This window comes from Lates calcarifer, linkage group LG5, assembly GCF_001640805.2.
Source record: "Lates calcarifer isolate ASB-BC8 linkage group LG5, TLL_Latcal_v3, whole genome shotgun sequence".
In the NCBI taxonomy this organism is placed as follows: domain Eukaryota; kingdom Metazoa; phylum Chordata; class Actinopteri; family Centropomidae; genus Lates; species Lates calcarifer.
Window position 1 is genome coordinate 15,789,542 of NC_066837.1, and position 15,646 is coordinate 15,805,187.

The 15,646-nt window shown below is 40.3% G+C and overlaps 2 protein-coding genes across 3 annotated transcripts; one reads left to right on the forward strand and one right to left on the reverse strand.

The window, feature by feature from the left end:
* Positions 1 to 197: 197 nt before the first annotated feature.
* gtf2e2 (general transcription factor IIE, polypeptide 2, beta) lies at positions 198 to 10,236 on the reverse strand. 2 transcript variants are annotated; one of them, XM_018695555.2, is made up of 8 exons: positions 10,007 to 10,236; positions 8,754 to 8,914; positions 3,012 to 3,094; positions 2,239 to 2,346; positions 1,561 to 1,743; positions 1,383 to 1,476; positions 1,170 to 1,285; positions 198 to 994 (listed from the first exon to the last, which is right to left on the reverse strand). In XM_018695555.2, the coding sequence occupies exons 2-8, from the start codon at positions 8,911 to 8,913 to the stop codon at positions 875 to 877; spliced, it is 864 nt and encodes a 287-aa protein (XP_018551071.1). In that variant the 5' UTR covers position 8,914; positions 10,007 to 10,236; the 3' UTR covers positions 198 to 874. The 2 variants fall into 2 exon arrangements, with proteins under 2 accessions (XP_018551071.1, XP_018551070.1); XM_018695554.2 differs by having other exon boundaries at positions 8,754 to 8,918.
* smim18 (small integral membrane protein 18) lies at positions 4,074 to 8,075 on the forward strand. The gene is made up of 2 exons (XM_018695559.2): positions 4,074 to 4,432; positions 6,816 to 8,075. The coding sequence occupies exon 2, from the start codon at positions 6,824 to 6,826 to the stop codon at positions 7,139 to 7,141; it is 318 nt and encodes a 105-aa protein (XP_018551075.1). The 5' UTR covers positions 4,074 to 4,432; positions 6,816 to 6,823; the 3' UTR covers positions 7,142 to 8,075.
* Positions 10,237 to 15,646: the final 5,410 nt, after the last annotated feature.

Here is a 15,646-nt window from a genome sequence, read left to right on the forward strand (position 1 = left end):
ACAGTAGTTGGTAATTTCATTACAGTGTTTCTAATATTGTGGGAAAAATATGCACGACATGATACATTTTAAGCATTTCTATTGATTCTCACTTTGAACTTAATATACTACTTTATTGTGGCGATTATAATGACAATTAACTGGTCTGATGGAACCGTTTCCACTGCACTTTATGTAAATCAAGCAATGAGGCTGTATCCTATAACAGTGTAATTTATTAAAATAAGTTCAAAAAAAATTCTAGTATTTTAAACCACTATGCCATGGTGCTGCAAACTAAAAGAATTTAAATATTTAGAAATTTCACAGGAAGTAATGTCCAAGATGTTTTATGCTGGATGAGAGACGTCAATGTGATGCACTGCACAACACAAACCTGTCTTCTGCAGTCCCTGATAAAAGAACTGTTGCCATCAGATAAGGGCTGCTACCCTCTCCAAAAAAACCTTCCACACACATCTTTGTGATATACTGAACGAAAATGAAGAAAAAAGTATTTACACACTTCAACTCATTTACATGTTAACAGTAAGGCTGCAGTGCTCCCCTTTACGGATAGTAGTCTTGGTAAGAGCATTCACCGCACTATCCTTAATGGTGTCGGTGCTCTTTTCCTTCCGTGTCCCTCAGTCATCACTGATCAATGAACTGAAAAGGATTGCACAGCACAGGTGCTATTCACTCCATGTAACACAAGACCACTGATCACTGAGAGGAGTGCAAAGAAAGGAAAAGAAGCTAGTTTGTTTGACATACACCCATGACAAGTCTTTATATTGTATGTAGTGTGGCCAGAGTCTCCATCTGCAGCCATTTCAGATTTACAGATTTTACATCCCTCCTCTGAGGACATGTCGCAGTGAGGGAAGGGGCTTCACTTCTTTACAGGAACGCCATCTGAATAATCCTCCAATACTCCTGCCAAATGGTTGTTGTGGGTCTTGAAGTGTCTCTTCCTCTGCCCACCTTGCTTCTTCCTCTTTTGAACTGGTAACTGCAGGGAGCACAGACACACAATCAGTACTGATTATGATGCTTGATTAACTAGGTACAAATGACAGTGTCATGTTAATGTCTTTATCTCTAGTGAAGTAAATGAGGACAAGTTTATTTAAATTTGGGAAGTTATGAGTAAAAATCAAGCAGACTGGAGACCAAAAGACACCGACCACTTTCTTTGGTCCTGTTTCTTGCATAGAGGAGATGCCTTGTTTTTTGAGGTACTCCTCAATCTTCTCTTCATCCATGGAATCAACTGGAACGCTCCTCCACAGTTTCTGAAATTCTGTAATTTAGAGAGAAGGATTTTGAGACAGAATTACAATGATCAAAGAGCTAGAAATAAAATTATTTCATGGTTGACAAAGCTGACTAATTCTCACCTTCATCTACCACAAACTGGCAGTGTTTGTCATTGTAGAACAGGATCTTTTTTTTGTCTGGTCTTGTCACAAAGATGATCTGATCCCCCAAAGCCTGTAAACGATCACACAATAAAGCAGTATGTATTAGGTGGCATCTTTGCATAGACATACATAGATTGCATTTATTATGTGTTACCTTAATGGCCTTGGCTGAGTTGGGAAGCCCCTCCTCTACATCATCCAGCAGCACTCCTCCCAGGCCCAGCTGATCATGTTTGTCCAGCAGCCTCAGTAAGGCCTTCTTGTCCTTCAGGTTGTACTTGGGCTTAAAGCCATAAGTCCCATCCCGCACCTCAATTTTTGGGTTGTTGACCAAGGCCTGATATTGGCAGGGAGTACAGTAGTAAATTTAAAGTTTAAAGTTTCTAGCTAAGTGGTAGACCAGCTAGGAGATGTGCACAAGTGTTCATTTCATTTTCATTCCCATTAAACTAAATAGGTTAAAAACATTTTTTTTATTTACCTTGCACATATCTTTAAAAGATTCAGACATACTATATAATAATGCTTTAAGCCATTTCAGCTAAAGTAGCTTCTATTTTTTCTTCAGGTCATGTAGTTACAAGTTGTTAAATGATGTGTGATGTGTGTTATCAGCATAATCGCTCAGTGGCTGCTCAGCGGCTGCTCAGTGGCTGCTCAGTGGCTTCCTTCTTTTGCAACATACAGGATGTTGCTACATAAGAATAGTTGCCAGTTGCTCACATCAGGCTACAGATGACTGTGAGGGAAATCAAGTCTTATTTGTGGATTCCAGGTGTAAAATAGGTCAGTGTGATGATGCAGGGCAAGAACAAGTGTACTTCAAACACACCTCAGTCATGAGCCACTGTTTCTGTTTCATGCTGATGTCAAGAAGTTTGGTCTCATCCAGAATCTCTTCTAAGGTCAAGAAGTGCGTATCACCATTCTGATGCCTTGTCTGAGGGTAAAGAGCAGAGAAGCACATGGATTTACATAAAGCGCAACACACATACAGAGTCAACAACTGTATAAAATCTTCCTGAGCACTAATTTTAAAATGCAACCAATTCTTAATCTGTGACAGCGTTTTAGTCTAATGTCTACAGTGACTTTGTGCCTCTCATCCAACTGTCAGGGTATTTAACATGGTTTTAAACTATTCAACAGATGGCACAAAAAAGCACACATTCAAAGAAAATCTGTCAAGTTGAGTGTGAGCTCTGCAGCGAGGGATGAGTCACACAGCAAGTGTGACATTATGGCTGCCTCTCTGCAGAGCCACAGCATGATAAACAAGCTGTTTACATACCAAAAGAAAGACCAGGGACCAAATGTTACACGGCGGACACAACTGACTCACTCGGTTGACACAACAGACAACAAGTCAAGCTTTTAAAGAGCTTTGATGGAGATGACGACATGCTTAAAATCTAGCAATTAAATGGAGGCTATTGTGAGAGCTTAAATCAACTTGGAGGGGAACAATGTCTATGAGACTGAAATGTCTGAAACAGTGCTCATTTGCAGAGGCAAAAACATCAAAGATTAATAGAATCACCCCTGAATATCTAAAGAAAGTTGTTGTTTTTTTTTGTAACAGACAAATTGTCCACAGAGGCTTACCTTCATATAATTGACTATCTTGGCCAGGCAGCCAAATTTGTACCCAGAGCTCGTCTTGATGTTAAAGTTGCCATTACTAGACTCTGTGAATAAAACAAGAGACAGAACAGTGTGGTAACATATTTCAACGTCACATCATTTATGATAAAGGCTGACAGACAACAGTGGATTGTATGGACAGATGGAAGCTGAAAAACAGCTGAAAAATCCATTGAGCATAATTTTTGCATGAGCTTGTGTCAAAGCTACCAAACCATCAACCATATTTTTTACAAGGTCACTATTCTTTATTTAATCAATCAAAAATCTTAATGCATTATTCTACATTTTCCTCATTCAGCGAATCCTAAGGGGAAAAAAAGATGCATTAGTTTGTTTCAATACTTTCTGACATCCTTGCCCCTGTCTGTGGAACCATCCCTACTGAAGATGTAATGTCTTTAAAACGGCTCACAAATATATACTTGAATCAAATAAATAAATAAAAAACGATGGGTCACCGTCCTTTATAAACTTTACTCAAACTGGAGTAAACTGCGTATTTGTTGGGGACTATTTCCAACTGTCAATTAACACACATTTGGTCTGCTAGTGAGTATTTTGTGCATCAGCAAGACAGTGTATGTGGGATTTATTCAAAATAAGCTACAGTGTCCATGTTTATATGGTAATCACGGAACATGTCACCCAGCGCATCAATCTGGACTGATTGATGTGTTTCTGGACAACAATGGAGCTCAGCTGTACAGAGGAATAAGCTCTATCAGGCTTGGCTACAACAGCCACATCTTATTAGTTAGTTTAAATTTTTTCAGGGGATTTGTTGACAATTAGAAAAATATAGAATATCAACTGCCTTATCCTGCAATATAAGAAAATTATTCTAAAAATACTGCAGGAGCAGTACATGAGCGTAATTTCATGAAAGTGATTTGAAGTCCGGCCAGCTGGTCCCATTCTCTCTTGGGAGTCCAATAATGCTGCCCCCCCCCCCAGGAGGCTGTCTGAGGTCTGGAATCAGCACTCGCCAATCAAAGCTGAAAACAGACACTGATTCATGAATGATTCATGGTGTGGGCGGGAGCTTCTGTTGCTGTGAGCCGCACTGTGGGCAGGGCGCTGAAATTGTGACAGGCCGGTTAACGAACGGCGCAGAGGCAGGGCTAAAAGAAAAGAGCCAATAATTGGTGAGGAGCCCGTGCCGTTCGGCTGAGGCATGAAGAGCTGCAAGGAGTGGCGGAGGGAGCGAGCGAGTGCACGAGCGGCGGCTGGAAGCGCATGACAGTGCTGGGGAGGAAAACAGGTCGAGGAGTGAACGCGGAGGAGGGAGAGAGTGGAAGACAGAGCGATAGGTGGAGCACCAGAGAGAGGAGAGTGCATCTGTTGACTTGCATCTTCTAAAGACTGAGCCAGACACACAGGTGAGTCTGCATTATTTTATTTTATTTTTTTCAGAATAACATCTTCAGATTAACGTGTACGCGTTTCAACATCATCAACAGATCATAACAAACCACAGTATGAATTTAAGCCACAGGCTGCAGGCTTGGTCTCAATGTGCAGCTATGCCTATGAGGAGGGTTTTCTGTGAGTAATCCAGCATTTACTGGGTAAATCATACATCTTTAATGCAGCAGATCTATTTACGAAGCCAAATCCTTTCCAGTTCCATAATCAAAGTCTAAAACTGCAAATCACCATATCTAGCAACAATGTATAGAAAAACTGAATTTCTACTATAACAACAACCAAGCCAAGATTGTTAAATGGCATGTTTAACATTAAAACCAAGAATGAGCACACACACAACAGATTAAATAAACATGGACCTGTCTGTCTGCACTCCTGCCGCTTGAATACCAAGCATCAGAAACTCTGTGTGTGTTTCTATGTCTGCGCGTGTACTCATGGGCATCATGTCGGTCAGTTTGTGGAAATACGTGACAAGTGGAGCCAACCAGGGCCATTATGAGTCTATAACTGTGTTTGGTGTTTGTGTGTTTAGTGAGAGACGACCACTGTGTAGCCAGAGAGCAATATCTAGTCCTACAACACCTTTAAGAGCTTGGATGGGGTGGGGCTCATTCAGGGTGATATAACAGATGCTGTAGGGATCATAGCAATTACAGTGTAAGCATTCTGTGAGCACGCAGGAAAGGTAAAACGTGCCAATTTTCAACCTGGACAGAGGCTGAACCTACTTAACAACAAACTGAAACATTATACTGTTCTGATACTAAATCAAACCAAACCTATGCTTAAAATCTGAAAATGAAATGCACCGCAATAGCTTCACTGAGGAAACAACCCTATAAGAGGTGGCATTTTTCAGGGCAATATTTGCTAGTCATATTTTGGAACAAAAGGTAACCTTAACTCCATGACATGCAGATAAACAAAACCAACAAATAACCACATACAAGCCTCAAGTTTATCCTGCTATTTCCACATTAATGAGTACCTATCATACAGTATTATGCTGAGTTTGGGTACCAGTGCAAAACTATCATTTACACACTTTGGTTCTGTGGTGAAAATGTGTGATCTCCTGAGACAACTGAAGCCACCACAAGAGCAACAGCTTCTATCACATTACAGTTTCAGGTAACACAGAGAACCAAATTACAATCGCACAAGGAGCATTCACCTATCTCTTCAAGTCCACTAAAATACAGTCTCATACATACAGGTTTAACTGAGTTTCCACAAATCTACATTCAACAAATTTTAGCTTTAGTCTACTGTGAAAAGAAGCACTTATGCCCCGTATCAACTCCTTTCAGTGGTTGACTCAAGTAATCTGGGTCAGCTGCTTTGGTCTCAGTAGGTGATATGAAAATGTCTGTGACTGTGTGTGCGCGTGTGTGCATACAAGTGTGTGTTTAAAGCATGTATGAACACACATGCTTGTGTTTTTGTGTGTGTGGGCAGAGATACTGGCATGCTGTTCCCTGAGGATTTAAAATGGTAGGCGTTGGCTGAAAATGTGAAAGGATGGCTGAAGAAAGACAAACGGCCTGAGAAGATGCACACTGCACATCTTTTAACTTCACGACTACACTGCAATTCCATAACTAGAATGTTTTTTCAAGTGTTGTGACCCAAGAGTTGCAAACCAAGCATAGATGTCACATTTCACTGCACCCATCCTTTTCTACCAGGCTTTTCAGTCTATTTTTGTTGTGAGCAGATGGCCTCAGTGGGGTTTGTGCTCTTTAGCAATATAACCTTTTGCTCCAATAACACACTGTCTTTTAAGTAAAAATCATTTCTGTAATGACAGATGTAGGCTAGGGTTCGTTTTGTGTACATGCTGGCATTGGAATTTACCTTTTTACAACATGATAACCTCTATGACTGATAATGTAGTACTACCATAATCACATTACAGCAATTTACCTCAGAGAAACCCTGATGGTTTAAAGAGAGGAAATGGCTACTCTGTCTGTAGTCTCTAGTGAGACTGTGTCCTTTTCAAACAGCACATTAGCAGTGCACATGGCTATAGACACAGATATTGTTTTGTTTTTAATATTTATTGTTTTTAGAGGCAAGTGCTTCTAAAATTCTGGCACTATGCAGCCTAGTAAATCAGGTTATAAATATTACATCACATTCAAAATGAAGACAATCCTAAATATTATGGCCTTAAGAGGAATACTTTAATCATTCTCTCACCATGGAAACAAGTATTTTACAACCACTGCTCTCTAATTTGCTGTCACCACCTTGCAGTGAAACTCAAAACCACAGGCACAGGCACTAACAATCTGTCTTTCTCCCTGTGTTTTTGTTGCCTCCAAGGAGAAATCATGGCCAACATCACTGCCACTATACACCCAAGTAATCTCCCATCGCACCCAGGGGCAGTCCCCCACATCTTCTTGCAGGTCCAGGAGGTCTACCCCTTCCATGACGGCTGGAATGTGGCGTGCTTCGTTATCCTTCTGCTCTTCATCCTCACCGTCCTGTCTCTGGCCGCATTGGCTGTGCTCTACGAGCTACTGGACTGTGGGTGCTGTGCCAAAGGGAAGACACATCACCAGCTACAAGAGGAGGGGCCGGGAAGCTGCAGCAAGCTCATGACCAGCATTTGCAAGGAGCCAGAATCCCACACTGAGGTGGTATAGAGGCAGCAGCAATGAAGAAAAGGAATAGCTGGAATTCGGGTGTCGTTGCTGAGCCGGGCAATACCACAGCCCTGACCCCGATGCCCTGAGAAATGAACTTCTAAAACTGTGTAATAGTGGTTCAGTTACTCACAGTTAGATGGATACGGAGGGAAGAGACACGATAAACAACGAAACAATGTAAAAAAGGAGGGGGGCAATTTTTCACTGGAGTGAGTCTAATTAGCTTTTCATTTCAGTTACGAGGAAATCTTCACATGCTATATTCACTACCACGTAAGACAAGGGGCAGACCCTGGAAGCCATATTTTACACCAGAAATAATCAGGGGGAAGAGAGAGCACCGGTGTAGAAATAGTGCTAATAAAGTGTCCTAAAAAACACAAATTTGCAACACTTAAAATGAAGGCTGTGGCAGAATGTGTTACATTGAGGTGGGACTTTTGTTTTCTGTATGAAGTTGCATGGCCAAAACATGTTAATATTAAAAAAAAACACTAATCAGAACCAGTATCTGTAGGTTAAAGAGACAAGTCTTGTTTAGCGACATCTGCCCCGTGAGTATTACACACACTTACTTGCTGGATACAAATGAGCTTCAATGAGACATGGTAAAATGTTGTACACAGACAGAAAATACTGTCCAAATCTAAGAACTTGAATATCCTCATCTCCCAAAAGGGCCTGATATACAACAGAGAAATTGATCAAGCCTAGTTGAGCATTATCGTTGCTTTGGATAAAGCCTGTGTTTCTCTGTTCCTTAGTAAATTGTGTGCCAGTGCTGTCAATACATTAATCATTGTAACATTATTTGATGATAAATGACATTTGGTTGCTGCACAGTGATGTACTTTATCATGTCATATTGAGCACAATGTATAATTTCATATGCCTTACCACAAAATGCCTAATAAATTGTCACTGACTTGTGTACCAGTTTTTTTCCCTCTGGCTCTCTGAGAAATCTGTTTATGAGCTTGAAAACGTACATGAAATGCAGAGCGACAAGAGGTCACTGCTCAAAATCCAATTCACAAACAACCATTATTTGGTTATGTGCAAAATCATATCCTTTTTACTTTCAAGCTATTCTCAGAAGATTTAAAGGTGCATGCAGGGGAGGAAGACTCCCCTGCACACACTCCAGAAATCAGACAGTAACAAGGTCTGGTGAATCACTGCTCCTTCTAACATACTGGTTTTGACAGTAACACCCTGTATATAGAGATTAACCCTACTAATTTGGAGGAGCTACTCAAATTATGAAAATAATATGACAAGGGCAAAATCTGTGGTTTGTAACAGGGGCTCATATGTTTGAGCTTTCTAGAAGAACAGGAACCATTTGTGTGTAGCATTGCCTCAGGCAGTACAATAACATAATAAGAGTGTATCAGCTCTGTAAAGTTTGATTGATGTGTCCTTACTGATGTGAAAAGTACAGTGGTGATCCATGCTGGAAACAGTGTTTCAAAGATACTTCATGTCAGCAGTGCCATGGCTTCCATCCATAACATAACATAACCCGCTTACAACACCAAGAAGAAACTATTTACTGTGACACTCTAACATGTTATAATCCACGTTAAAAACAGTCTGCTTTACTCACCAGCACTGTGTTTGGACCCTGAGGAACTCTCCTTGTCAACTTTGGGCTTCTTCTTCTTGTGTGATCCAGAGTCTGAGGATGTCTGTCTCTTCTCTACAGCTGGAGTGGAGAGAGCCCTTTTCTTGAATAGTTCCCTCTCCCTCAGTAGAGCTGGGTCCATCCTGGCTGACAGGAAACAAAATGAAATCAAAACCAATGACAAAGTGATTCAGACAGTTCTACAGCTTCCTTTGGGCTGAGGTGACTGCAATTTGTTAATTTTACAAATAATCTTTCACAGATCTCTTTTAACATCTCTTCAAACATAGCCCAGCCATGAGAGCAAATGTTTCACTAAAGTCAAATCTTTTTCATCATCAGCACACAAGCAGGTCTCATACTGTAGCCATAGCTGGATTATATAGTTTTGGGGGCCCTGCAGTAAAAATGTGCTGCTGACACACTCATCGCTAACCCCTCTGCATTATATATGTCTGATGTCACCTCTATGTTCCTATCAAGTATAGTGCAACCAGAAGACAGATGGCAGCCTCATTATTTCCCCATAGACCCAGAGGCCAACCTGTACTTCTGTGCTGGTGTCACAGCACCTGGCCCTAAGGTTTCTGTGTGTCCATTTGTAATCATTTCATTTATTGAGGAATGTTCACAATCTGAGTTCAATGTAATCTACTAGTAATAATAACACCGCTAAAGGTTTGGATTTTGACAAAAGGCTCTTCTATAAGACAGGACCCACTGAAAATCAGTGAATCTAGGCCTTTTGTGAAACCAGAATAAAACATACTGATAGTGCGTAAGGTTTCTCCATAGCTGTACCACCCGAGAACAGTAGCTAATCCCAAATAGCAGTAAACTGTGGACATGTAAACATCGTATGAACCCGAAAATCAGTGCTCTTGTACCAGTTTAACTAAACGGAGAGGAAAATGTTCCGAGATAAGGCCCTCAATATGTAACAGCTAAGTTAGCTAACAGTAACAACAGCTAATTCGTTTACCAGCCGGGTTACAAGTACCTGGTTAGTCGGCATGGTTCTAAGTTAGCCTGGCGTTGTTGCTTCATTGTGACAATATTAGCCCTCCCAAAAACAGCCACGACTATCGTTATCTTACTTCGTTAAACGTTACTTACTATTTTATATATTTGGATACCAGCATAAGTAGGCAAACGTTACGACACTGCCTGACACTTGTTAGTTAATGTTAGCATTAGCTTTCCGATTTATTCAACGTTATCACAGTGAACGTTACCTGACACTTTGTTCCTGTTCTCAGAGAAAGTGACGGCTTTGTCCGGGAGGACTGTCTAATTTCAGAGGTTACGGACTAGAAGGAAAATGCTTCCTTCAAGAGATCGCCGCTTTATCTGGTTGCTTCAAAGATAATATAAGTTAACGCTAGCTAACTAACTTCATACACAAAACATCTCATTTTCTTTCTCACGCTGCGCTTCCGTTTCTTCGTTCGATTTGTCGGATATCGACTGTTAATCCTTAGCAAACGTCATCACGTATAACGCATAGACGGTCTATGGAATAACGGCATAAAAATGTATGTGGGTCCGACTATATTATATTATACTAGCATGATATGATGAAAGAAAGGCAATTAAGTGAAAACTAATTATCAAAAAATAAATGGGACAGAATATATGACGCGATAGTCACGCATTGCATGGACTGGTAAAAGGCTAGAGCTAGTGAATAATCAAAGTTATTGTAAAAGAGGAGGCAGACTTTGAACTCAGTAGGCTACAGTTTTATGTTTTTATGGTTTTCTCTAATACAAAAGTAACATTATTACACATGATTAAAAAAAATGACTAAATATTAAATATTATTTTTTACACAGCACATGTAAATTGCAGTCCAGTCTAAGTAGAAATTCATTGCATTATCTCATTCAGAATATTTCAATGTTCTTGCTTTGGTGATGAATGAAATGCAAGATCTTATTCTTTTTAATATATTAATATTGTTGAGAATCATGCAACATATTTTCTAACCATACGGCTGGGTATAGTTCTTTAATCATTGCAGGTGCATCACACCTTTTGTCTATGAATTTGTTTCCTCAAACCCTGACAAATGCTCCAGGCAGTAAATGGCACAAGGGCGCCACTTAGTTGTTCCATCAAGCTACTGCCTCATACACATGCACAGATATTTCTCTCATCTGTTCCCTTTCTGCAAGTTCTACTATAAAAATCTGGACCACTGATATTCTACCCATGCTAGCAGGTGTTTTAAAATATGTTTGGTCTGAAAAAGTAATGTCTGAGTGAGTAACTCTAACCCTTGTAGGGTAATTGAGAGGCTCTCTGTTCTGACTCTCAAGCTGACAGTTAAAAAAAAAAAAAAAAAAAAAAGCTAATCTCAAAGCTCAGTGTGAAATGACTTCATCAGTGCAGGGAAACAAGGAAAAAAAAAACATTGGATGGACATACGCACATACTATTAAAAAGGGTAACAAACAAAGAAAAGAATAAATCAAGATAAAATGTTGATGTGCTGATGGATTGATTAGGTTTTTTCGTGTGTCTGCCACCAGTGCACTGTTTTCATGCTCCTTAGTCAGAGATAGTTCCTACATACTACAACAAACATGCATAAAGGCAAAGGCATAAAAATTCTAAAGTGTATCTAAAGTGCATCAGCAACAGACAACACATAACACCTTCAGCTTGACTGTGACTGTGTGGAAAGTTACAAATTGCAGTGATGAAGACATCCATCATTTTAGAACAAATGCTGTGACTTTGTAGTTTTCAGATTTGAGGCCCTTGCAGCACTTTGAATCAATTAGTGTCCTCTGGCATCCTTTCAAAGAAAAAAAAAATCTACTCCCTAAAGGAACTGACTACTATTATGTGCATATAGCGCAACTTTGGCCATGACTGAGCAATAATCTCTCCTGCACGTTGATCAATAAATATGATTTAGCCTTACTTGTCACTACTCACTGCACCCAGAGACATGCTGTATGGGAGACTGGGGCTGGTGCAAGTTTTAAAAGGCTATAACGATATTACATATTACAGATACTGTTATGACACTGAGCACATGAGTTCATCCAATTGAAGCTGGACTTAGCTGACCGAGGAGGGAGGGAGACTCCAGCGCTGGGTAATCGAGTGAGAGAAGAGGTGAGATAAGGCTGCAGTATAACCAGGTCACTAAAGCAAATAGAGAGCTAAGCACCCAGCGGCAGCAGAGTGTGGAATATAAGCCACACAGTAGACCATGGTGTTCATATCAAACGGTAGGAGGGGGATTGAGGGCATTTTTCCCAAATTAGTTCTCAGTTCCCGCACATGCATAAACTCTCATGCATATATTAATCAGCACAGGATTTAGCATAAAGGATGCTTCCTTGTTTTATTCAAGAATTATGCAGTAACTTGTTTGAATCTAAAAGCTTCTTAGATATTAACATTAAAAGGCATTTCACAGCTTCCCCTTTTGGTGTTATTGTCTTGAACATACTGTTAGAGTGTTTTCATTGTGAATTCGGTTACCTTTTGAGGTGAGGTGCATATCACCCTTGCTCCATGGTATTTCGGAGTCAGTGGTGTGTAGCGTTCAGTTATCTCAGCTAAACAAATCTGCTTTATCAGGAGTGTGTGGGTGTTTGATCAGATTTGCCTGTAACCAATGAGAAAGCCAGAGAGACAAAAAAAAAGAGAAAAGAAATACAGACTAACATTCAGATCTTACCAGTTGTTCAGTGAAATCCAGGTCTGTATAAACTCATGACTCTGCCTATGAGGTATGGTTTGTGATTTGAAACGATAACAGTTTCACAGCTTGTTGCAATTTATCTGTTCATACATTGCACACATGGATACTGAAATGGTTTTTACCACCCAGAGTGAGAGAGAATGCCCAAAATTTTAATCCCAGTTTGGTTTTCCTGGTCTCTTGTGAGTATCTGTCATGCATTTGTTATGAAGACTTTAGGATGTGCATGTAAAGTGAGCAGGGTGCAGCATCTTTCTGATTAACTTTTCAGATTTAGTTTTTAATATGTGTTATGTTCTCCCATTTTAAAAGCTCTTCTAAAACCTTTTTTGACTCGGCACAACACACTGTGGTATATAAAGTGTATTATTTAGCTACTCCATGGGGAAAAGAAAAAAAAAAACACTTACATGCATGTTTGTGTACTCATCTTACTACTATTCCTGTGTCTTCTAATCAAAAATCTGAGACATTGAAGTTTTTTTTTTTTTTAAATCTCAGCATGATCTCTTGTGTGTTTGTGTGTGGTGAGTGGACACAAGTCCTTGGTCAGGTTTATCGTCCCAAAAATTATCCTCTGCCCTTGACAAGCAATATTGCACAAAACTCTTTATGCACAGGTACACAGCAGCACAGAACATAAAAACAGGCATCAGCTCATCCAACTTTCAGATGTTCATGTGGATCATAGAACAAATTAGCATCTCCAAAACTCCTAATTAATGATTCAGCAGGCCAGTCAAAGAAGTGAGCCCACATGAATGATTAAATATGTGCTAACCTAATTTAGGGCCTAATCCATAATGAATGAATTACACTGTTTAGTCATAGCAGAGACAGAATGGAGGAGAGAGGGAAAAGACTTGGGCATCAGAGCACAGTTAGACTTATGAAGTGACAAATATAAGTTATTCTGTTTCAGAAAAGCTCAACCTCACCACTTCAGCTGCAGTCACTTTCGAGCCACAGAAACCTGGGCAATTCGAGGCATAACCACTGGGCTGGAGACAGGATTAGTTTCATTTTAAGAGTCAGGTTTGGTGTTTTGTCATTTTTCACAGCTCAAATTGTGAGACACAGTCATTTATTAGCATGCGTGTGTGCATGCGTGTGCAAACAAGGTATGGGGAAGTGTTCATGTATCATGTACTACAGTAACAGAGAGGGAAAGAAAAAGAGAGAGTCAGCACTGTAATCTACAGGTGAGGAGTAATATCAAAGAGAAGAGATGAGTGAAGTCCTGCAGCTGCAGACAACCAGTGCAAATCCCTGTGGAGGAGAGAATCTCAAAGTGATGGCTTTCAATTACAACCGTATGAGAAAGTGTGTGTGTGTGTGTGTGTGTGTGTGTGTGTGTGTGTGTGTGTGTGTGTGTGTGTGTGTGTGCACTACCTGTCAGCACTTCAGTTCGATGTCACAGCTTCTGAATTGAAAGTATCTTGCATACACACACACGAGAGAGCGCACACACAGTGTTTCTCTTTTTCTTTTTCTCAGTCTCGTTCTCACATTTGTCTTTGCTGTATTCTCAGGCGTCTAGTGGGTCGAGCTGCTGTTGGACTCTCTGAAAGGCAAAGAAAGAAAAGGCAGACACTGCACACTGGAACACTGTAGTACTGTACATTGTGTGTAGGTGTTTGTAATCTGTACCCATGAGTGTCTGAGAGTATGTCATGGAGTAGATTGTTGTTATGCAGCCTTTACTTAAGAAGCAAAGGCCATGAGTTAACAAACTACAAGCTACAAGGATTATACCATATTTATTAATATGTCAGTTTATTTAATAGAAATGCAGAAAATGTTACGTGCAGCAGATACACAGGATAATTGCAGACTCCATTCCTGGTTGGGCTTGCAATTGAACAGGCAAGAGGAAGTCATTATTACAGTACAAATAAATATCTGTAAACTAAACTACACAGCCAAAAGGATATGGATGTCTGAACAACCTATGTGTACGTACAAACATTACACCTACACATGATTGTTGAACATCTCATTCCAACACCATGAGCATAAATATGCTTCTATAACAGGCTCCCCTCTTCTGGTTTCCCACAAGATCTTGGAACCTGGCTGCAGGGATCTGCTCCCATTCAGCCTCAAATGCAATAGTGAGGTCGGCTACTGATGGTGGTAGATAAGACCCGCGGTTGGAGTTCCACTTCATCTCAAAGGTGTTGCGGTCAGCGCTCTGTACCAGTCAACTTCTTCCCCTCCAAACTCTGAAAATCATTTCTTTATGTGCCATGCTGTGTGCACCGGAGGCACTGTCATGTTCAGACAAGAAATAGCCTTCCACATACTGTTGCTACAAAATTGGAAGCACACTAAGACATTACTGTACTGCATGCTGGAGCATTAAGATTTACCTCAACTGGACCTAAAGCTCAAACCATTGAAAAACATCTTACAACAGTAAACAAAGGTATGTGTCCACGTATTTTTTGCCACATAGTGTATCACAATATTCAGATCACTTTCATGTTAGTTAAATCTGATGTGTATATAAATAAAAATGTAATTTCCAGTCATTTACAGTATGAAAGTAAATCCAAGCTGTGTATTATTAATTATCATTAACAGATTATTTTACAGTGGCATCTTGTGTTAGAAAACATTTTAACACCGATAAAGGTGCAGGTGCCAAATCCTATAATTAGGTGATTTTGTGAAAAAAGGAGCGACTTTGGAATTGAACTTTATAATTGCAGCAACCACAAGGTGGCAGTAGAACAGCATTATTTTCTGCTGCAGCCTGGTGAGTGACTCATCGAGCCAGAGGAGCTGCAGCCTCTCAGACAGACAGGGGAGATAAAAACAGCCAAACCTGCTGTATTGACCCCCGTCTCAGGGCTGTAGCTCATCTACTAACCTTTCTGAGTGAAAAGCACACCTTGGCTGCAGAAGCATCCAGATTTCCTTGTTAAATATAAATAGAGGAGATCTTGGGACAAAGTATCTCTAATGGGGGGAAGACGAACAGGTCTGACATGCTGTCACACTCTAAACCAGGCCAGCAATCTGTGGCTTTGTTCCGACACTTTTAAGCACGTTCTTTCTTAAAACCTTGCATCGAAGAAACCAGTGCTCTGATTTTGATTGACGGGTGAGAGGTGAGCTGGTCAAGCCAGACGATCCTATGGCTAAA

Excerpts from the sequence above, each read along its gene's own strand:
- gtf2e2 (XM_018695555.2), bottom strand. The coding sequence starts at position 8,913 with ATGGACCCAGCTCTACTGAGGGAGAGGGAACTATTCAAGAAAAGGGCT. Across the intron at positions 1,744-2,238 it reads AACAGTGGCTCATGACTGAG|GCCTTGGTCAACAACCCAAA; the intron begins GTGTGTTTGAAG and ends TGCCAATATCAG. Across the intron at positions 1,477-1,560 it reads ACTCAGCCAAGGCCATTAAG|GCTTTGGGGGATCAGATCAT; the intron begins GTAACACATAAT and ends GATCGTTTACAG.
- smim18 (XM_018695559.2), top strand. The coding sequence starts at position 6,824 with ATGGCCAACATCACTGCCACTATACACCCAAGTAATCTCCCATCGCAC.